The sequence below is a fragment of the Macrosteles quadrilineatus genome, unplaced genomic scaffold (assembly GCF_028750875.1).
Source record: "Macrosteles quadrilineatus isolate MER2022 unplaced genomic scaffold, UCM_ALF_1.0 Scaffold_2__2_contigs__length_208266976, whole genome shotgun sequence".
In the NCBI taxonomy this organism is placed as follows: Eukaryota; Metazoa; Arthropoda; class Insecta; order Hemiptera; family Cicadellidae; genus Macrosteles; species Macrosteles quadrilineatus.
Window position 1 is genome coordinate 88,237,722 of NW_026542595.1, and position 23,295 is coordinate 88,261,016.

General features: G+C 35.7%; 3 protein-coding genes across 3 annotated transcripts in view; 1 reads left to right on the top strand and 2 right to left on the bottom strand.

Moving 5' to 3' along the window:
* Positions 1 to 435, bottom strand: part of LOC128986992 (beta-1,4-mannosyltransferase egh) — a 115,827-nt gene extending 115,392 nt beyond the window's left edge. Inside the window, exon 1 of the mRNA XM_054407633.1 lies at positions 198 to 435. The gene's annotated coding sequence lies outside the window, so the exon portion shown is untranslated. The remainder of the gene's footprint in view (positions 1 to 197) is intronic.
* Positions 436 to 4,668: 4,233 nt separating this feature from the next.
* LOC128986995 (mitochondrial inner membrane protease subunit 1) lies at positions 4,669 to 22,686 on the bottom strand. Its single transcript, XM_054407639.1, has 3 exons — positions 22,404 to 22,686; positions 9,320 to 9,520; positions 4,669 to 4,922 (listed from the first exon to the last, which is right to left on the bottom strand). Exons 1-3 carry the CDS (start codon positions 22,521 to 22,523, stop codon positions 4,764 to 4,766), a joined length of 480 nt encoding a protein of 159 aa, XP_054263614.1. The 5' UTR covers positions 22,524 to 22,686; the 3' UTR covers positions 4,669 to 4,763.
* The window catches only part of LOC128986990 (probable ATP-dependent RNA helicase DDX49), a 39,017-nt gene continuing 37,984 nt past the window's right edge, over positions 22,263 to 23,295 (top strand). Inside the window, exon 1 of the mRNA XM_054407632.1 lies at positions 22,263 to 22,343. The gene's annotated coding sequence lies outside the window, so the exon portion shown is untranslated. The remainder of the gene's footprint in view (positions 22,344 to 23,295) is intronic.

A 23,295-nucleotide genomic window follows, 5' to 3' on the forward strand; every position in this document is an offset into this window, starting at 1 on the left:
AAGATTTGCATTAGCCTATTAACTAAGTTATGCTTAACTTGGTTCATAGTCATTATCAAAGGATTAGTTTTGTTAACAGTTTGTGATTCTCAGCTTCTTTAAAATTAAATGCACCTCTTTAAACTTATGAGCATCCAGTGCAAGTAGGCCTAGAACAATTTTATTAATTTACTCAGGCAAGCAACATTCTAGATTACCTTTAATAGTGTCACGTAGAATCAGCAAAGTAATCTTGATCACTATCCACTCAAAACTGAACGGTAAAAACACTATAATTCACTCATAGTTTCACACAAATTAAGCTAACACAGGATAATAATAAACACATTGATTTTGACGGTTTTCACCAGCGGTGCACAACAAACGGTTGATCGTTTTGGTAGGTCGTCGTCGATAGCCCACCGCCACTGCCTCCTACAGTGAGCAGTGCCCGTGCGTGACAGTTTGACACTTGATTTTGTTTCGACTTGCCAGTCTGGAAATTAAAATACCCACTGCCTTTTAAATAATCTAAACCAATACTCTGTAATCGTCTAACATAACCAGAAAGGGACGTAATAAATTTAATATGTAAATTTAACAATATAACGAGGCAAAGATAAAACAATGCACAACATACTCCCTTGGTAGATTACCCATCAACATGGAACAGCTGAAGCAAATTTTATCGTTAGTTCTGTCCGGTGCACTGTAGAGGTCGTGTTTTATTTTAAATTTGTTTCTTGTTATTTGACTCATTTAAACTCCTTTTAACCAAATAAAACGATATAATCATAAAACATAATCCATTCTCTAGATATAACTAAAACAGTATAGCACATATTATGAAATTAACTCGAAAATAATAGAAACCAAATATTTTCAACACTAGCCACCAGTGTCACAGGACATGAACTACAGTATAGTAGGCTATTTGCGACCTTGCAAATTCTACCAGGCCACAGCCTGGAGTTAAAGGTGGCCGTGACTATGTCTACTAAGTACTACCATAGCTAAAACATAGCCCCTAGGGGACTATGTTTTATCCATGGTACTACGAGGTTTAGAAGGGCTAAAAACTTGTTTAAGAAGCATACAACCATAACGCAATAGCATGATACTAGGTGTACAAGTACAATGCAGTTGCCTGGTTGCAATATCGATTAGAAGGAGTATATTAGGCTAATTCAATACTTAACTTTTATAAAGTCAACTATGCATATTTAAATTGGATGTATATTTGCAAGTTATACATATAAGCAAGTTATACACACAGTTGCACCTGAGCTCAAAATTCTGATAAACAACTGTCTTGCAACTGGTTGTTTCCCAGATGCCCTAAAAGTAGTTAAAACAGTCCCAATTTATAAAAAAGGTCCCCGTGAAAGTTTGTCTAGTTACAGACCTGTGTCTATCATACCTGTTTTTGCCAAAGTTATGGAATCTGTAATGTTCTCTCAAATGTATTCCTACTTTGAGGAGAACAATCTCCTAGTTCCCTCACAGTTTGGCTTTAGGAAAGCCAAATCGACAATATTAGCTGTAGAGTCCTTGGTGAGTGAAATTATCAAGTCTTTTGAGTCCAAAAAGTCGAACACATGCAATTCTTTGCGACTTGTCACGTGCTTTTGACTGCATTCCTCACAATGCCCTTCTGGTAAAACTTAAATTCTATGGTCTAGGAGATGTTTCCCTCAAAGTGGTTTCCTCTTACCTGTCAAATAGGAAACAAGTTGTTAGTTGGAATGGGACTTTTTCTGAGAAAGGTGATGTGCTCCATGGAGTTCCCCAAGGCTCTATCTTGGGACCCCTATTATTTTTGATTGCCATTAATGATTTGCATTACCATGTTAATAGTCACATTATTCTATTTGCAGACGACACAACTTTATTTTCGTCTGATAAAGACTGGTTCCTGGCTCAGTCAGCAGTGCATGACTCTTTGGCCTTGGCTCAGCAATGGTTCATTTTAAACAAATTAGTTCTTAATGATTTGAAAACCCAGGAAATAACTTTCAGCCTTTTGCCTAATGTACCTGAAAGTTTGTCTGTAAAACTGTTAGGTTTTGTACTGGATCCCAAGCTGTCTTGGAAAGGTCACATAGATGTCCTGTGTAAGAGACTTAGCAGAGTGTTGTTCCTGCTGATAAAGCTAATGTCTGAGCTTCCAAGGCCAACAGTTAGGCAGGCCTACCATGCTTTTTTCAGTCTATTTTAGCCTATGGAACCAGGCTGTGGGACCATGCCACTGGTACTCAGAGAATTCTTTTAATTCAAAAGAGAGCTGTTAGAGTAATTTCAAATGCTGGGTGCCTTGACCATTGCAGACCTTTGTTTGTTGAAAATGAAATTTTGACAATTGTAAATGAGTACATTTTTCAGTGTCTTGTGGCAATAAAAGCCAGACAAGACTCTCTTCATGTAAATAGCGATGTACATAGTTATGATACTAGGAATAAGTTTGATATCTTTGTACCTAGAAATAGGCTTCAAAAATCATGTGTTCTTTTCCTGTTTCAGGCATTAAACTTTTCAACAAATTGCCCCAATGTACAAGAAATTTACACACACAAAAATTCTCCACTTTTGTAAAAAATTGGCTCACTCTAAATCCTTTTTACCACATATCCGAATTTTTCAACTGCGACAAAAGCAATCTGGTGGTAACCATTTGAGTCACTTTCAGGTACACCTGCATGGTTTGTGCATGTTTTCTTGTTTTGTTTTTTGACTAGAGCTTATTTATTTGAATTGTTTGTTGATGGATTTGATTTTGCATGTTTTTTTATTTAAATGACGAGCCTATTGTACTTGTTGTATTTAATGGCAATAAAGACTTATGACTTATGCAGTATACATAGTCAATGTTACAATTGGTTCACGTACACTCATCTTTTGACAAACATCAATTTGGTCTTAGAAGTTGACAGTCCACTATGGACGCAATGTTCCATGGTTCATGACATATTAAACACCCTTAAAAAAAAGAATATGCCTGGGAGACATTCATTGACTTCAGCAAGGTGTTTGACTGTGTCCTTTGTCGACCATTATGTCCTGCTCCAAGTTGGAGATTTATGGTGTCCAAATTAATGCTTTAAAACTGCTGAAGACGACATATCTTAGCAACCAAAGACAGTTGGATTATAGCGGGGTCTGTGGTCCGCAACTGTGGGGTACCACAAGGCTCAGTCTTGGGCCATCTGTTCTTCTTAATCAATCATTTAATGATTGACCTTCCATCCAGTCTCAAATGTAATGTATGCCTTTATGCTGATGGATGACACAACTTTGCTTACACACACCGGCCTTGTCAAGAGGGGTGGGGTGGAGGCTACCATGGTGTACCTCACCAGGAGGGGATCCGGAGGGGGGGTCCTCCCCCTGAAAATGAGCTATTTTTAAAGCCATTTTTAAGGTCTAGAACTATGTTCAAAAATCTCCGGTACGTTTTTATAACAAAATTTATGTTTGAGTTTATACTACCAGGGTCCAATGGGAGGGGGGGTGCTTTACCCTATATAGCCCCCCTTATATAGAACCGCCACTGCAGTTACACACACACAGCAGAGATTTAGAGTGTCTTGAGCTTGGCAATAAACTCAGTTACCGTAGCAGCAAAAATGTTTTCCGATACAGTAATAGTTTTGTGTTAAAAAAAAAAAAAAACCAAACTTACGGTCTTTGTAAAATTCCTGAAGTACGGTGTGACAAGGTCAAAGTTGTTAATTTTTTTTATGGGTATATGGATAACTCCCCTGTCATGGTCAGACCACATTGAACATTTCTGTACTAGACTAAGTAGATTAACATTTTATTTCAGAGAGAGAGCTCATTATACCAATGTTTTATCAATGGCACCGTAGTGGTAACACATAGTACAACAGATCGTCCTCCATTATAATCTAGCATTCATATTCATCTTTAAAACAAGCACCTCGGTGGTGTAATGTATTGTAGGAAAAGTAATGTCTCATTCAAAAGTAATGTTAATGACTTCCTCTAGATCCCAGCCAGGGTTCTCTGTTCCAACTCAAAGCATGAAAACCAACACGTCTCCATTGTGAGAAGAGTGTAATTTTTTGATAATGATAAATTTATATGAGGAACTAAAACTTACACACAGCTCAGAGGGTTCGGTAGTTGTGTCATTATGGGATTAACATTTGGTTGAGGAGTTATAAGAAATTATATCACCATTAATAAAAAAGGAGAATACTTACCAGAGGCTAGTGGTTCCAATGAGAACCGAACTGGATATAACTTTGAGGTATATGGCGAGGCTCCCTAAAATCACTCCAATACATTTAGAGTGCTACATAATACAATTTGTTTGTGAATCACGTGACTCTCAAGAAGTCTCAAGAATGATTACTAGCGACTACTCACCACAAAAATTGAACATACTCGACTTTCTGCGTGAGTGAATTTTTACTTGACAGCGAGTGCTAGTCGACGATACTCTGTTCTCATATATTTATAGTAGTAGCTGCGACTCTAGTCACCGCCATGTGTGAACTAGCCTTATTAGGAAAAAATTTCACATGTGAAACTGGTGAAAAAGAATACTCATTGTTCGTTTTCAATCCAAATACAAAAACTGTTATTTATTTGTATTCACCATTATAAAGGTAAATTTTGGTCCTTGAGTTATGTATGAAGAATGAGGTATAAATGAAATGAACTTAGTGAGAGAAATGAATGTAATCAATTTTAACTTGTTACAACAAAATAACTTACACTATATATTTATACATCCTAATAATAAAAGTAGAACTAAAGATCTACGTGTTTGGTTGTGTGAGTAGTGTAGCATGGGAAAATGGCCAAATTACGCAGAGTACACGACCTCGTAGCAGACCAATGGGTACGGGGCCATATGCTCGTGAATCTGACGAGTTGCTGCGGTTGTCTCCTTCGAGCCACACATGTCCTCGTGGAACCTGCAACATAGGCTTTATTTAGAACATGCTACCGGTACTACTACATAATTATAGCTTATGAAAAAGCTACAGTGAAAGTATTTGATTATAGTAAGTTGTAAATGATATTAATACTATTAATCTACAAAAAAGGTCTGTTCTATCAAAATTATTCCAGACACCTGTGACAGTAGGGTATGTACAGCTCGTGACATCTAGGCTGGCACTTGGCTGACCGCTACTAGTATCTAGTTCAAAAACATTATGTCCTGTCATGCGGGTTGCATCAACTATCCTCGCGACCCATATGAAAGCGCTCATGTACATAATACAAGGGGAGGCAACCCCGTGAGGCAGCCAAAATGTTTGCAGTCCGGTCTTTTCCCTACCTCCACCCTCCTCCCGCCAACACTGCCCACGCTAGGCCAAGGCCACACTATACTACAGGCTGGAGTGCCCCCCTCCACTCTCGCTGCTACGTCACTGAATCAGCCGAACGCCCAGCCTTGTCGACGCCCACCGCCATTAGGCTAGTAGCTTACACCTGTCGCATTGCCACCCTTCCTGAGCTTTCTTTTGGTGCCAACTGTAGTGACAAATCCTAATTTTTTAGTTTATTGCCCTACATTTTTAATTGAAGACAATTATTGAAGATGACAATTAATAGTAATAATGGTGTGTTTTGACAACTTCGTAGTGGAAGATGCCGACCTCATGTTGTGTACCGGGGTGTCGAAGCAACTATCGTGGTGATGAAAAAGTTAACGTTTTTCGCTTTCCTGCTGACCTAGAATATCGCCAAAAATGGTTGAGGTCAATTCATCGATCAGATTATGTGCCCAGCAGACATTCTGTTGTTTGTATTAAACATTTCGATGAACGCTTCATTGTGCGGGAGGACACAGTCGTTAGACCAGATGGTTCGCTATTGACTGTAAAACGCGATCACCTAAAGTTAACACCGGATGCGGTTCCAACTATTTTTGATAATCTGCCGAAATACCTTACTACCAAACTTCCACCTTCTCGTAAAGATCCTTCCACCAGGAAACAAGAAATCCAGGAACGTGAGGACGACCACAATCGGCAAGTACAACAGTTGGATTGTATACAATCGCTAAACGAAATAAAAAACAAATATGCTAAATGTGCAGAGCTCACACCTCGGACATTCCATGTCCAGTCTGAGGAAACTCGTATCATACTTTTCTCTACGAAAGGAACAGGCCTAGGAACTTTAAAAGTAAACGTTTCCCTTGTAATCAATGACGATTTGTCATTCAAAGTTTGTTTTAATGAGATCTGTGTTAATGAAAATCCAGAAATATTAAAAATAATGAATGGGTCAAAACATATGCATCTTTGGTCTCAGTTTGATTCTCTATTGAAATATGTATTTAACAATAACAGTTTACTAGACATTGAATCTAGTACTAATGAGCATATTGAAAATATAAATAATTCAATTAACTATTTAATAGATGAAAACACGGAAGACCCTGACAAAAACAAAAGGTTAAATTTTCTTAAAGAACAGTTTAATTTAGTTTTTAAAAGTAGAATAAACTACTGTGTCACTACATTGCTGTGGTTTGCCACACTTATGTTTTCCTTTCCAGCTGCTTATAAAAATATTAGGGCCTCTAGATTGTTGACAATGCCTCACCCAAAGTACCTATCTGAGTGCATTACACTTAAAGTTAGGAAGTAACAACTCTGGTCTTGAATGTGGACAAGAGAAATATTTAAAGAAAAAAGTAAACCTACTTAATGAAAATGAGAAACTGTGTTGTTTGCTATTAGACGAAGTGTATGTAAAACCTGAAATGAGTTTTAAAGGTGGTAAAATAGAAGGGTTGGTTCACGAAGGTGCAAAAAAAGAGCTAGCCAGTACTGTACAGGTTTTTATGATCTCTTCTATAATGTCAAAGCACAAAGATGTAGTTGGCTTATTTCCTGTTAAACACTTGACCACCGAGTTGTTGTATAAACTAACCAAGAGTGTTCTCCAAATGCTCACAAAACTAGGCTATAAAGTGCTATGCCTTATATCTGATAATAATAGAGTCAATAGGAATATGTTTGTTCAGTTTTGTGGTGGTGTATTGAAACCTAAATTTGAAAACCCTTTTTGTGTATCGCAACACATTTATGTTCTTTTTGACACTGTTCACTTATTTAAATGTATAAGGAACAATTGGCTAAATCAAGTTGACAGTAAGCAATCGTTCATATTTCCAAATTTTGAAAACCACAGTATAATGGAGACAGCTTGTGTCTCAGACCTAAAAGTTCTATATAATAGTGAGGAACATAAATGTGTAAAACTAGCCCCAGCACTTTCAAAAAAGGTTTTATACCCTACCTCCATAGAGCGTCAGAATGTATTGCTGTGCTGTAAACTGTTCGATGAAAAAAACATTGCTGCTTTAAGGCATACAAGGGAGGCAACAGCTTCAAAAGATTGTGGCACTTCCATATTTTTAGAAATAGTTTTAAAATGGTGGAAAATTGTAAATGTTAAACATAGCTTTAAATGGGTGAAATTCAAGGACAACCTTTATAAGCCTGTTAATAATATTACTGATGACAGTTGTTTATTTTTGAAACAGTTTAGTGACTGGTTAAAATCTTGGAACCAACTCGTGATTCAGGGCGAAAAAACAAATTCAAGGAGAGGTAAACTTTCAAATGAAACTCATGTAGCTCTGCTGCATACAGTAACCACTTTATTAGAAGTAATTGAGTATTTAACGAGCAGTGACATGAAGTTTTCCTATGTTTTATTAGGTAAATTCCAGACAGATAGCCTAGAAGCGAGATTCGGTCAGTATAGGCAAATGAGTGGAGCATGATATCAAATTTCTGTCCAACAAGTACTGCAATCGGAAAATAAGATTAGGGCTTTAAGTCTCATTAAACTCTATTCTTCAAAACAAGTAGAAGTCCGAATATCTGACATACTCTGCTCAGACAATGACGCTGGCGAATATCACGACTCCGATGAAAACGTAGTCAGCATTATTGATGATTTAGATGTAGATTTAATGGAGGTAGACATATCTGATAATGATAAGTTAGGCCTAGTTTACATTGCCGGGTACGTAGCTCATGCTGCTTTGAAGCATAATAGCTGCAACTCCTGTAATGCTTTTTTGACCCTTAAAGACTCCGAATCAACTATTGTGACTAAAACAGAAAACTATTATTTCAATATTATTAATAGAGGTGGTCTAAAGTACCCATCTGATGAGCTGTTAGAAATTATCTTGATTGGTTTTAAAGTTTTCAAAACTGTTATCTCCGAAAGATACGAAAGTGATTTTTTGTCTCTTCCAAATCAAAGAAAAGTTTTGATTAACACAATTGGTGTATTTGCTAACGAAGCCCCGATCGGGGATATGACTTGTAATGAGTGTGGACTTAGTTTTAAGAAACTTATTGATAAGTGTTTGTTTTCATTTTGTAACATTTTACTTAATAACTATTCAAAGAGCATTTCAGACTGTATGTCAAGAAAAAGAAAGGAGAAAGCTGAAGTTAACAAAGATACAATGAAAAGAAAGGCTAAAAAATTAAGCTCTTGAACTAAACTTGATTGTTTACGCATTGTTTGTAATAAAAAACTCTAGTATAAAAAAATCTTAGTTTCATTTGCATCCCGACTCTGATCCATGCCATGAGAAGTTTAAAATACTCTATAATATTTAAAATCAACCTGATGATTTGACTTAAAAAGAAAAGACATGATTTTTTCATTTGGTGTAAAATAATATATATTTATTTTGTTTTAATTATTTATGTACAACTGTGTTGAATTATACAGCACTGTCCTATTATGTTACCATTTGAGAGCAAATGTTAAGTTTAATTTTTAAAAACTAGTATACAAATTCTTCAAATAAATATTTTCTTACATAATATTGTTCGTCGATTAACGCAGATTAATAAAATATATAGTTTGTACGAATAAATCGGAACCAGTGACTCAGGGTGCAATAGTTTTGAGGGCGCGACACTGAATCGCCGTAAGAGCCTGTTGTTGAGGGAGGCAGCGGCCCGGCTTCTTCCATGACGTCACAGTTCAAGCACTCCGGCCTGTAGTATAGTGTGGCCTTGGCTAGGCCAAGTGCCAGCTTAGATGCCACGAGCTGTATTAGGGTTCAAATGTGTGTGGGGGAAACAAAAAAATGTGTGGATCATCCCAAGTGTTTAAAATAGTGAAAAAATCACATTGTTAGAGAAGTACAGTAAAGGCAGAGATTTGACATTGTTGTTTTTTAAAGCGTTTTAGGGGGTATAATGCTAATTTATATCGCAGCAAACAAGTTAATTATTAGTACTTAATATTGTTGAGAGAAAATTAGAGAGACAAAAACCACCAAATTGTTTAGATTCATGGCCCAGAATATACTTACAACTACTTGGCTGATGAAACCAGGACACATTTTGTCACCTTCGACACCAGTTACTCTTTTACAAATGAACTGTTTTGGATTTGTAGGAGATCTTGCTACAACTATGTCCCCTTTACTTATTTTATTAAATCTTGGACTTAAATGTTCAGTCAATATAGCATCATTTGTATACAATGTCGGTTCCATTGAAGGTCCGGAACACTGAAATCAATCACAGTATTTCAGAACACATTATTTTAAAAAATCCAACTTAGTCTTCAATATGGAAAATAGTTACAGCATTTAAGTAAAATTGTAACGCTGCATTTGAATCTCTCCCTATAATGATATTGAACAAGGAAAGGAGGTTTGGTATTAATAATTTATGTTCAGTTATATTTACTTTATAATTTATTTGCACAAGATTAGGGAGAGATGTAAAGCTGAAATAACCTTTAATCTTCCTTCAAATTAAATGAAATTATTTGGCTAACATCTAAAAGAAAAAAATTTTACTGTAAATACACCTTTGGAAGAAAACCAGCTTGGACGTCACTTCTAAGTGAATTTCTGTATGGCTGATTGGATTATCACAAAAATATTTCCTTTAAAAATGTCAGATTTTTCACGTAGTAAATATATCAGCTACTTTATAAACATCAAAATCAAAACATGTCAGATTTTTTATTGTTATCTATGTTTAAAAAAAAACTATCAAATTCTTTTCATTTTGCTCTGTAGGCGTCCAGACTTCTGCTCCATATAGTAGAACTGGTTGTATTATTACTTTATACATCTTTATTTTAGTTCTTCTGGTCGGAGTCTACTTCTAAATAGATTTGTTCGACTCCAATAGCACCGTTGAGCTGCTGCTAATCTACATTGGATTTTGATCGTCTTGTCTGCTTTCACTTGTTATTGTCACTCCCAGATATTTAAAATTGTCAGTTTTTGTCAATTTAAAATTCAAGACTTCCAAGTATGGTTGGTTATCAGGTTGTCTACTTATCTTCATTACCTTAGTTTTCTCATAATTTATTTTTAGTCCCACTTTTTGTGTTTCAGCGATTAGCTTTTCTGCTAGCTCCTTAACATCTCTTTTATTTTCTGCTATTAGTGCCACATTGTCTGCAAATGCTAGAACGTTTGTCTTCCCACTAATCTTTGCACCTCCCTGAACACTGCTCACCTCTCTCAGCACTTCTTCTATGATTAGATTAAATAATAATGGGGATAGTGCATTGCCTTGTCTTAGTCCTGTGTTAATTCTAAAGGTGTCTGAGTATTCATTTTCTACTTTGAACGTAGAGTGTTTGGACCTATTAATGACAATGGTGAATGGCGGATAAGGAAGAACCAAGAATTAAGAGAACTTTATAATGACCCAGATGTTATAGCAATGGTAAAGAGCAGAAGATTACAATGGCTGGGACATGTATATAGAAGAGATGATAACAGAATGATTAAGAAGGTATGGATGGGGCAACCAGAAGGACGACGGCCGCTGGGTCGGCCCAGATTAAGATGGAATGACCAAGTGAGGCAGGACCTCAGGAGGTTAGGAGCAAGTTTGGAGGCAGCAGAAGACAGGCAGCAGTGGAGGAGCATTGTTGGCGAGGCCAAAAATCACTTGGGATTTGTGTGGCCACAGGAGTTAGTAAGTAAGTAAGTATCTATGTTTCAAGAACTTGAATTACGCTAGCGTGTATTAGATTTACCTTTATTGGTTTTGCCCTAGTAGGTAGTTCTAGTAGTTAAGATGTTTGTCACCCTATGCGTTTTGAAGCCTGTGTGGCATCTTCAAAGGTCTTCTTAAGTTAACTTCTCACTAAGACTAGGGCCTGTAGACTGATACTGTTTTTACAAAAATATTTACTACCATTGGTAAACAGCCCAAATTCAAATTCCACAACCTCCACTCCAAGAAATGAAAGGAGGGAAAGACCTGACTCTGCCTCAGAATCCGTCTTTGGGTTGTCCGATCAACCCGACCGCAGTACCGTATGCCCTGACTAATGACCGAGTGTGTATAAATATTTTTGTAAAGACAGTATCTATAGTGTTAGTGATAAGAAGATAACCTAAAAAGAATACCTCTGAAGATACCAAACAAGCTGGCAAAACGCATATCGTGACATAAACATCTTACCTACAAGATCTCAAGCAACAACAACAAAGGTAGCCCTAAATGACAGATTTGTCCCATATCTATCTTCAATCTAGCCTATATAAAGCTAACTCAACAAGGATTACAAACTTTTGAGAAAACCATGAGCCGCACTTTTATCAACCGCATACTTAAAGGTCTTAACGTGAAACTTCCCCAAAAAATAGCAGTTTTTCAATACACCCTCTCCTATGGGCAGGAACCTCAATTAAAGGGCTGTATTTAATCACATTTTAATATAACGAAGTTACCGTACATCAGCTGTTAGATTTCTTTTTGTTTCAGTTTGTTTGTTTACTTTTCCTTGAGTTGAGAGAAGTGACAGTACTGTAGGTTTTTCTTATAATGTGGGATAGTGTTCAAACCTTTTGAATTCTGTTTTAATTGTTTACTTATACTGTAAGTTCAGTATTATATGTTAAAAACAGAGCAGTTTATGTTGCAGACAAATGTTGTGTATAGGCCTAACTAAGGTCCCGTTTAAGGCCCGCTCCCGCTGTAAATGAGTCTGTTTATGCACGAAGAGCGATAGCGGTAGCGGTTGGTCAAAGGAGAATGGAAGGGGGACACAGTCTTGCCAACTCAAACTCTGCCAAATAATTAATTAACACAACTATTTGTCCTAAGTGCACGTGCGCGTGGGTCAAGTTGGCAACCCTGGCTTCAGCCCAAGCAACCGCTGCGATTCCTAACTACACAGCGGGCGAATTAGAAATCGCAGCGGGAGGTCAACCGCTATCGCTATCGCTCTTGGTGCATAAACAGCCCCATTTAACTCAATGGTGTTAGAAATCGCTCCCGCTGTCGCTACCGCTACCGCACTTGGTGCATAAACAGCCCCATTTAACTCAATGGTGTTAGAAATCGCTCCCGCTGTCGCTACCGCTACCGCACTTGGTGCATAAACGGGGCCTAAGTGACACAAGAAACATAGAATCGGGTACTTTGGTATCATCCGGAGGCCACCCTTGTAGAGTCCGCTGCGGCAGTTATGTTAGGTTGGGTTATCATAAATATGTTTGTAGGACTTTCCTCGTTTTATTATGAATCAAACCATACCAGATGAGTCCTCAGATAAGTCAAGTAGGCCAAGGTGAGGTTGTTAACCGGAGCGCACGCATCACCTGTCACCGCCTGTATCTGGTGTGGCAGTAGAGGCGGCGACTCATTCAACTCAATCATCGCCGACATCGCTACCTTCTAGGAGGCAGAACTCAAAGGCCGCTGATTGTAATAATGTCAAATTTGGATTGTAAGTTAGTTCCTAATTAAAGTATGTTCTTTCCATTTATGATAACATAAACGCTGCAGCGTGCTTTATAAGGGTGGCCTCCGGATAATACCAAAGTACCTTGAATCCTTAGGCCTATGTGTTCCAACTGAAAAAAAACACATCTGTAAGAGTATTTTGCTTTTAACATGGACATGATCAAATTGGGTACACTTCCATATCTGTTGGCACAAACAACCGAATGAAAATATCGATCGATATGTCGATTATTCGATATATCTTTGATTAGTTAGGTAAGGTTAACCTAACTAACTAACCAAACAATATATCAAATTAAACAATCGAATAATCAATATATCGAATATATCAATGTTACTCATTCGATTGTTTGTGCCAACAAATATGGAAGTGTACCCCAAATGAATTTAGGCCTATATCAAGAACAAGTGCTTAATCATTCAGCAGTTTGCATTGGACGAGGCGACAAAGAATCACCTCTCTGCATTCTCTCACCGTGGCTTGGCATGGGTAGAACAACTAGTAAAATATAAAGCTAATAAGGATGACAAGCTTTTAAGAAAACCACAATAGGGCTGCACTTTACTTTAGGTCCTACACTCATTCGAATGAAAATATCGATCGATATATCGATTATTCGATAGCCTATATCATTTGGTTAGTTAGGTAAGTTTAACCTAACCTAACTAACCAAACGATATATCTAATGAAACAATCGAATAGTAAATATTTTCATTCGGTTGTTTGTGTAGGACCTAAAGTAAAGTATCAGCGTGAAACTGGCAATAGAACAGCAATAACCCATTCCACTTCTCCTACCGCCCCTCCGACGAATATACGTCACAGTAAAACGTCACAACAATGATGGCGTCACAGCAGGATTCGTCACAAAGCAGCTGACATATCAAGTGGCGGGAACTTTTTTTGGCGAAACACGGCAAGGATGGTGTTTGGCGGTACACGCACAGCGTTGATTATGAAGGTTGACTAATATGTATGTATAAAACTGTACAATACGCTGAATGAAATTAAACTACTATTTCATTATTTAGAGATTAAAGGACAATATTAAAGACGTTTGAGGTTATTTAAAGTAGTAACCACCCTCAATTTTTTCCAAATGATAAAATTATTAACTGACTACCATAAAAACCCATGCTGGCATCTCCCCTTAAGTTTTTCTCTCGTTTTTCTTTTGATATATGTTACACACATGGTTATGAACAAAAAATGACGTATTCAAGGTTAGCCCACTCTTTACTAGTGTAGCTATGTAGCCTGGAATGCACTTCATGTGACCTTGATTGCACGACGACGCTATTACTAAAATTCATGTTTTATATGTCTATTTACATTATGTAGAGCATATTGCACAACACTAAGCACTTTTTAGCTAATTAAGTAGTTACCGCATCGATTTGAATCCAAATGAAAAATTACCTAAAATTACTATTTGACTACCATAAAAACCTATTGCTGGCAATTCCCATAAATTTTTCTTCAGTTTTTCTTTTGATACGCGTTAAACACATGGTTATGAACAAAAAATTACCTCTTCTAGGTTAGCCCACTCTTTAATAGTGTAGCTATGCTATCCTGGAATGCACTTCGTGTGACCTCGGCTGCACGCCGATGCTATTACAAAAATGTATGTTCTAAATGTCTATTTACATTATTTATCTGGTATTGAACAATACTGGGCACTTTTAAGCTTATTAATGTAGAAATCACCTTGATATTAATACAAACTAATAAACTACCTAAAATTACTAACTAATTATCGTAAAAACCTATTGCTGGCATCTCCTCTTAAATTTTTTTCTCGTTTTTCTTTTGATATGTGTTAAACACATTGTTATGAACATAAAATGACGTAGTATAGGTTAGCCCACTTTTTAGTAGTGTAGCTATGCAGCCTGGAATGGACCTCATAATACTGTAGAGAATAATAAATTACCATAAATTTCTATTGCTGGCCTATCCCCTTGGCACGATTTTCTTTATTCTTTCAAAATATGTTTATTACATCATTACGAACTAGAAAACACGTCGCCTAGGTTCGTACACTCATTTATAGTTGAGATAGGTAACTTTGAATTAAACTGGTGTGACCTCGGTTCCATATGAGCCTAACTTACTAAAAATCAACTTTTTTCGTTTATACATGTTAGTTACACCTTAATAAACAATACCTAACGCTATTTCGTTAAAAAATATTATTATTTATCAATTTAATGCATTATTTAAAATCTGCCTCAATAGAACAATAAATTACCATAAATTTCTATTGCTGGCCTATCCCTTTGGCACGATTTTCTTTATTCTTTCAAAATATGTTTATTACATCATTACGAACTAGAAAACAAGTCGCCTAGGTTAGCCCACTCCTTTATAGTTGAGATAGGCCATTTTGATTGTAGCTGGTGTGACCTCGGTTCCATAAGACCCTAATTTACTAAAACTCAACTGTTTTCGTTTATACATGTTAGTTACACCTTAATAAACAATACCTAACACAATTTCGATAAAAAATATTATTATTTATCAATTTAATGCATTATTTAAAATCTGCCTCAATAGAACCATAAATTACCATAAATTTCTATTGCTGGCCTATCCCTTTGGCACGATGTTCTTTATTCTTTCAAAATATGTTTATTACATCATTACGAACTAGAAAACACGTCGCCTAGGTTAGCCCACTCCTTTATAGTTGAGATAGGCCATTTTGATTGTAGCTGGTGTGACCTCGGTTCCATAAGAACCTAATTTACTAAAAATCAACTTTTTCGTTTATCCATGTTAGTTACACCTTAATAAACAATCCCTAACACCATTTCGATAAAAAATATTATTATTTATCAATTTAATGCATTATTTAAAATCTGCCTCAATAGAACAATAAATTACCATAAATTTCTATTGCTGGCCTATCCCTTTGGCACGATTTTCTTTATTCTTTCAAAATATGTTTATTACATCATTACGAACTAGAAAACATGTCGCTTATGTTAGCCCACTCCTTTATAGTTGAGATAGGTAACTTTGAATTAAACTGGTGTGACCTCGGTTCCATAAGAATCTAATTTACTAAAAATCAACTTTTTCGTATATACATGTTAGTTACACCTTAATAAACAATCCCTAATACCATTTCGATAAAAAATATTATTTTTTATCAATTTAATGCATTATTTAAAATCTGCCTCAATAGAACAATAAATTACCATAAATTTCTATTGCAGGCCTATCCCTTTAGCACGATTTTCTTTATTCTTTCAAAATATCTTTATTACATCATTACGAACTAGAAAACACGTCGCCTAGGTTAGCCCACTCCTTTATAGTTGAGATAGGCCATTTTGATTGTAGCTGGTGTGACCTCGGTTCCATAAGAACCTAATTTACTAAAAATCAACTTTTTCGTTTATCCATGTTAGTTACACCTTAATAAACAATCCCTAACACCATTTCGATAAAAAATATTATTATTTATCAATTTAATGCATAATTTAAAATCTGCCTCAATAGAACAATAAATTACCCATCCCAATTACCATAAATTTCTATTGCTGGCCTATCCCTTTGGCACGATTTTCTTTATTCTTTCAAAATATGTTTATTACATCATTACGAACTAGAAAACACGTCGCCTAGGTTAGCCCACTCCTTTATAGTTGAGATAGGCCATTTTGATTGTAGCTGGTGTGACCTCGGTTCCATAAGAACCTAATTTACTAAAACTCAACTTTTTTCGTTTATACATGTTAGTTACACCTTAATAAACAATACCTAACGCTATTTCGATAAAAAATATTATTATTTATCAATTTAATGCATTATTTAAAATCTGCCTCAATAGAACAATAAATTACCATACATTTCTATTGCTGGCCTATCCCTTTGGCACGATTTTCTTTATTCTTTCAAAATATGTTTATTACATCATTACAAACTAGAAAACATGTCGCTTATGTTAGCCCACTCCTTTATAGTTGAGAAAGGCCATTTTGATTGTAGCTGGTGTGACCTCGGTTCCATAAGAACCTAATTTACTAAAACTCAACTTTTTTCGTTTATACATGTTAGTTACACCTTAATAAACAATACCTAACGCTATTTCGATAAAAAATATTATTATTTATAAATTTAATGCATTATTTAAAATCTGCCTCAATAGAACAATAAATTACCATACATTTCTATTGCTGGCCTATCCCTTTGGCACGATTTTCTTTATTCTTTCAAAATATGTTTATTACATCATTACGAACTAGAAAACATGTCGCTTATGTTAGCCCAGTGCCGGATTTACCACTAGGCCGATTAGGCCGCGGCCTAGGGCCGCAAGCAAGAGGGGGCCGCAGAAGATTGCACAACAATTTTTTTAGATAAACAAATAATTTTTTTAACCATTAGTTTGCCGCGATCACAGGTGACCATAATAATGTTTCCATGATTGCGGCCCACAGAAGATGTTCACGATTTTGCCGCGGCCGTGGGTGTCGATGATGATGTCCCTGTGATTGCGGCCCACAGAAGATGTTCACGATTTTGCCGCGGCCGTGGGTGTCGATGATGATGTCCCTGTGATTGCGGCCCGCGGGAGATGTTCACGATTTTGCCGCGGCCGTGGGTGTCGATGATGATGTCCCCGTGATTGCGGCATGCGGGAGATGTTAACGATTTTGCCGCAGCCGTGGGTGTTGATGATGATGTCCCTGTGATTGCGGGCCACGGGAGATGTTAACGATTTTACTGCGGTCGCGGGTGACGGTGATAATGTCCCTTTGTTGCAGCCCGTGGGGATGTTCATGATTTTGCCACGCTCTCGTATACCTATGATTGCTTTGACTTGATTTAGGAGAGATGTCCACGATTTCATCCACGATCACGGGTGTCAATGATGATGTCCCCTTGATGCATAAGAGATATTCACGATTATATCCGCGATTGCAAGGAATTTCCACCACAGGGGGAGGGGGAGGGCCGCTCAAGTAATTTGGCCTAGGGCCTCAAGTACCCTAAATCCGGCACTGTGTTAGCCCACTCCTTCATAGTTGAGAAAGGCCATTTTGATTGTAGCTGGTGTGACCTAGGCACTTTTTAGGTTATTGAAGTAGAAACCAGCTCGATTTTAATCCAAATTAAAAAATTAACTTGAATTACTAACTGACTACCATAAAAACCTATTGCTGGCATCTCCTCTTAAATTTTTTTCTCGGTTTTCTTTTGATATGTGTTAAACACATTGTTATGAACATAAAATGACGTACCCTAGGTTAGCCCACTCTTTCGTAGTTTTGCTATACAGCCTGGAATGGACCTCATGTGACCTCGGTTGCACGAAGATGCTATTACTCAAATTATTGTTTTATATGTCTATTTACATTATTTAGAGGGTAATGAACAATACTAAGCAGTGTTTAGCTAATTAAAGTGGTAACAACCTTAATTTAAACCTAAATTAAAAAATTACCTAAAATTACTAAATCTGACCTAACTAGCAATAGGTTTTTATGGTAGTCAGTTAGTAATTTTAGGTAATTTTTTATATTGGATTAAAATCGAGCTGGTTTCTACTTCAATAACCTAAAAAGTGCCTAGTATTGTTCAATACCAGCTAAATAATGTAAAAAGACATATAAAACATTAAGTTGTGTAATAGCGTCGTCGTGCAACCGAGGTCACATGAGGTCAATTCCAGGCTGCATAGCTACACTACTAAAAAGTGGGCTAACCTATACTACGTCATTTTATGTTCATAACAATGTGTTTAACACATATCAAAAGAAAAACAAGAAAAAAATTTAAGAGGAGATGCCAGCAATAGGTTTTTATGGTAATCAGTTAGTAATTTTAGTTAATTTTTTAATTTAGGTTAAAATCAAGGTTGTTACTACTATAATTAGCTAAAAACTGCTAAGTATTAATCATTACCCTTTAAATAATGAAATAGACATATAAAACATTAATTTGTGTCATAGCGTCGTCGTGCAACCGAGGTCACAAGAGGTCCATTCCAGGCTGCATAGCAACACTACTAAAAAGTGGGCTAACCTATAACACGTCATTTTAAGTTCATAACACTGTGTTCAACACATATCAAAAGAAAAACATGAAAAAAATTTAAGAGGAGATGCCAGCAATAGGTTTTTATGGTAATCAGTTAGTAATTTTAGTTAATTTTTCAATTTAGGTTAAAATCAGGGTGGTTACCACTTTAATTAGCTAAAAACTGCTTAGTATTGTTCATTACCCTCTAAATAATGTAAATAGACATATAAAACAAAAATTTGAGTAATAGCATCGTCGTGCAACCGTGGTCACATGAGGTCCATTCCAGGCTGTTTGGCTACACTACTAAAGAGTGAGCTAACCTATACTACGTCATTTTTTGTTCATAACCATGTGTTTAACACATATCAAAAGAATAATTAGAAAAAAAGTTAACAGGAGATGCCAGTAATAGGTTTTTGTGGTAGCCAGTTAGTAATTTTAGGTAATTTTTAAATTTTGGATTAAAATCGAGGTAGTTTCTTCTTCAATAAGCTAAAAGGTGCCTACTATTGTTCAATACCAGCTAAATAATGTAAAAAGACATATAAAACATTAAGTTGTGTAATAGCGTCGTCGTGCAACCAAGGTCACATGAGGACAATTCCAGGCTACATAGCAACACTACTAAAGAGTGGGCTAACCTAGGCGACGTGTTTTCTAGTTCGTAATGATGTAATAAACATATTTTGAAAGAATAAAGAAAATCGTGCCAAAGGGATAGGCCAGCAATAGAAATTTATGGTAATTTATTGTTCTACAGTATTGAGGCAGATTTTAAATAATGCATTAAATTGATAAATAATAATATTTTTTATCGAAATGGTGTTAGGGATTGTTTATTAAGGTGTAACTACAAGTATAAACGAAAAAGTTGATTTTTAGTAAATTAGGTTCTTATGGAACCGAGGTCACACCAGCTACAATCAAAATGGCCTATCTCAACTATAAAGGAGTGGGCTAACCTAGGCGACATGTTTTCTAGTTCGTAATGATGTAATAAACATATTTTGAAAGATTAAAGAAAATCGTGCCAAAGGGATAGGCCAGCAATAGAAATTTATGGTAATTTATTGTTATATTGAGGCAGATTTTAAATAATGCATTAAATTGATAAATAATAATATTTTTTATCGAAATGGTGTTAGGGATTGTTTATTAAGGTGTAACTAACATGTATAAACGAAAAAGTTGATTTTTAGTAAATTAGATTCTTATGGAACCGAGGTCACACCAGTTTAATTCAAAGTTACCTATCTCAACTATAAAGGAGTGGGCTAACATAAGCGACATGTTTTCTAGTTCGTAATGATGTAATAAACATATTTTGAAAGAATAAAGAAAATCGTGCCAAAGGGATAGGCCAGCAATAGAAATTTATGGTAATTTATTGTTCTATTGAGGCAGATTTTAAATAATGCATTAAATTGATAAATAATAATATTTTTTATCGAAATGGTGTTAGGGATTGTTTATTAAGGTGTAACTAACATGTATAAACGAAAAAGTTGATTTTTAGTAAATTAGGTTCTTATGGAACCGAGGTCACACCAGCTACAATCAAAATGGCCTATCTCAACTATAAAGGAGTGGGCTAACCTAGGCGACGTGTTTTCTAGTTCGTAATGATGTAATAAACATATTTTGAAAGAATAAAGAAAATCGTGCTAATGGGATAGGCCAGCAATAGAAATTTATGGTAATTTATTGTTCTATTGAGGCAGATTTTAAATAATGCATTAAATTGATAAATAATAATATTGTTTATCGAAATAGCGTTAGGTATTGTTTATTAAGGTGTAACTAACATGTATAAACGAAAAAAGTTGAGTTTTAGTAAATTAGGTTCTTATGGAACCGAGGTCACACCAGCTACAATCAAAATGGCCTATCTCAACTATAAAGGAGTGGGCTAACATAAGCGACATGTTTTCTAGTTCGTAATGATGTAATAAACATATTTTGAAAGAATAAAGAAAATCGTGCCAAAGGGATAGGCCAGCAATAGAAATTTATGGTAATTTATTGTTCTATTGAGGCAGATTTTAAATAATGCATTAAATTGATAAATAATAATATTTTTTATCGAAATGGTGTTAGGGATTGTTTATTAAGGTGTAACTAACATGTATAAACGAAAAAGTTGATTTTTAGTAAATTAGATTCTTATGGAACCGAGGTCACACCAGTTTAATTCAAAGTTACCTATCTCAACTATAAAGGAGTGGGCTAACCTAGGCGACGTGTTTTCTAGTTCGTAATGATGTATTAAACATATTTTGAAAGAATAAAGAAAATCGTGCTAAGGGGATAGGCCAGCAATAGAAATTTATGGTATTTTATTATTCTATTATGAGGTCCATTCCAGGCTGCATAGCTACACTACTAAAAAGTGGGCTAACCTATACTACGTCATTTTATGTTCATAACAATGTGTTTAACACATATCAAAAGAAAAACGAGAAAACAATTTAAGAGGAGATGCCAGCAATAGGTTTTTACGATAATTAGTTAGTAATTTTAGGTAGTTTATTAGTTTGTATTAATATCAAGGTGATTTCTACATTAATAAGCTTAAAAGTGCCCAGTATTGTTCAATACCAGATAAATAATGTAAATAGACATTTAGAACATACATTTTTGTAATAGCATCGGCGTGCAGCCGAGGTCACACGAAGTGCATTCCAGGATAGCATAGCTACACTATTAAAGAGTGGGCTAACCTAGAAGAGGTAATTTTTTGTTCATAACCATGTGTTTAACGCGTATCAAAAGAAAAACTGAAGAAAAATTTAAGGGGAATTGCCAGCAATAGGTTTTTATGGTAGTCAAATAGTAATTTTAGGTAATTTTTCATTTGGATTCAAATCGATGCGGTAACTACTTAATTAGCTAAAAAGTGCTTAGTGTTGTGCAATATGCTCTACATAATGTAAATAGACATATAAAACATGAATTTTAGTAATAGCGTCGTCGTGCAATCAAGGTCACATGAAGTGCATTCCAGGCTACATAGCTACACTAGTAAAGAGTGGGCTAACCTTGAATACGTCATTTTTTGTTCATAACCATGTGTTTAACATATATCAAAAGAAAAACGAGAGAAAAACTTAAGGGGAGATGCCAGCATGGGTTTTTATGGTAGTCAGTTAATAATTTTATCATTTGGAAAAAATTGAGGGTGGTTACTACTTTAAATAACCTCAAACGTCTTTAATATTGTCCTTTATTCTCTAAATAATGAAATAGTAGTTTAATTTCATTCAGCGTATTGTACAGTTTTATACATACATATTAGTCAACCTTCATAATCAACGCTGTGCGTGTACCGCCAAACACCATCCTTGCCGTGTTTCGTCAAAAAAAGTTCCCGCTACTTGATATTTTGGAGGTTATGTCAGCTGCTTTGTGACGAATCCTGCTGTGACGCCATCATTGTTGTGACGTTTTACTGTGACGTATATTCGTCGGAGGGGCGGTAGGAGAAGTGGAATGGGTTATTGCTGTTCTATTGCCAGTTTCACGCTGATAAGTAAAGTGCAGCCCACAATAGCACACCTATCAACCACAAAGTACGTAAAAGGTCTTAATTTGTATAAAGTTTGTAAAATTAAGTCTAAGGCTATACTTACTATTACAAAATCACCTATGTGTTCAACAATCACATGTGTAATGCTTACAAATTTTAATGTACCAATCATAAACTGACCAAATTTTCTTGAACACGATTTTAAGCCACCTATAAAAAACATTAATGTGCTATGATCAAATGTTTAGATTTGAAAGTCCAAACAGGTATAGGCCTAACATAACCTAACAATGACAAAACATTAAACAACAACATTGCTCAGCTGTCAGCTCTGCTGATTGCAGACAATGAGACAATTGGATTTGATTTGGTTGGATATTATTACTTTACCGTCGTGAAGTTAGCGGCTCTTTTCATCGGCGCTTTTTCGGTTTGTAATAGATGTGGGTTGGTACGCCTGCGGACGCCACAAACGTGTTTTGCAGGGATGTCGGAAACACAATTCAATGACAATACGGTGCTAAATGATGTTTAAATATTTATATAATGTCAATTATACATTGATAAAACGTGTATACAAGTTAAAACTAATTAATTGACGTATTTTAAAAGGCATATTTGAGACCGTACTGTACATTATACGTAGCTATGGCTTAACATAACGCGATCAATTAAAACTCCGAACATAAAAAGTGCAAAATCTTTTTTCCCAAGCCCATCACATCAACTTTGAGGTATTCTAATGGTAATGTACAATGTGTAGAATACTCAGTATAAATATGATTGAGGCAGTCCAGTGAATTACGAAGCTATAAGGCAAAATCTATATTGTTGATAGGAACTCGCATCAGGAAAAAGTGTACAATCTTTTTCCTTAGTACATCACATCAACTTTGATGTATTCTAATGGTAATATACAATGTGTAGAATACTCAGTATACATATGATTGAGGCAGTCCAGTGAATTACGAAGCTATAAGGCAAAATCTATATAG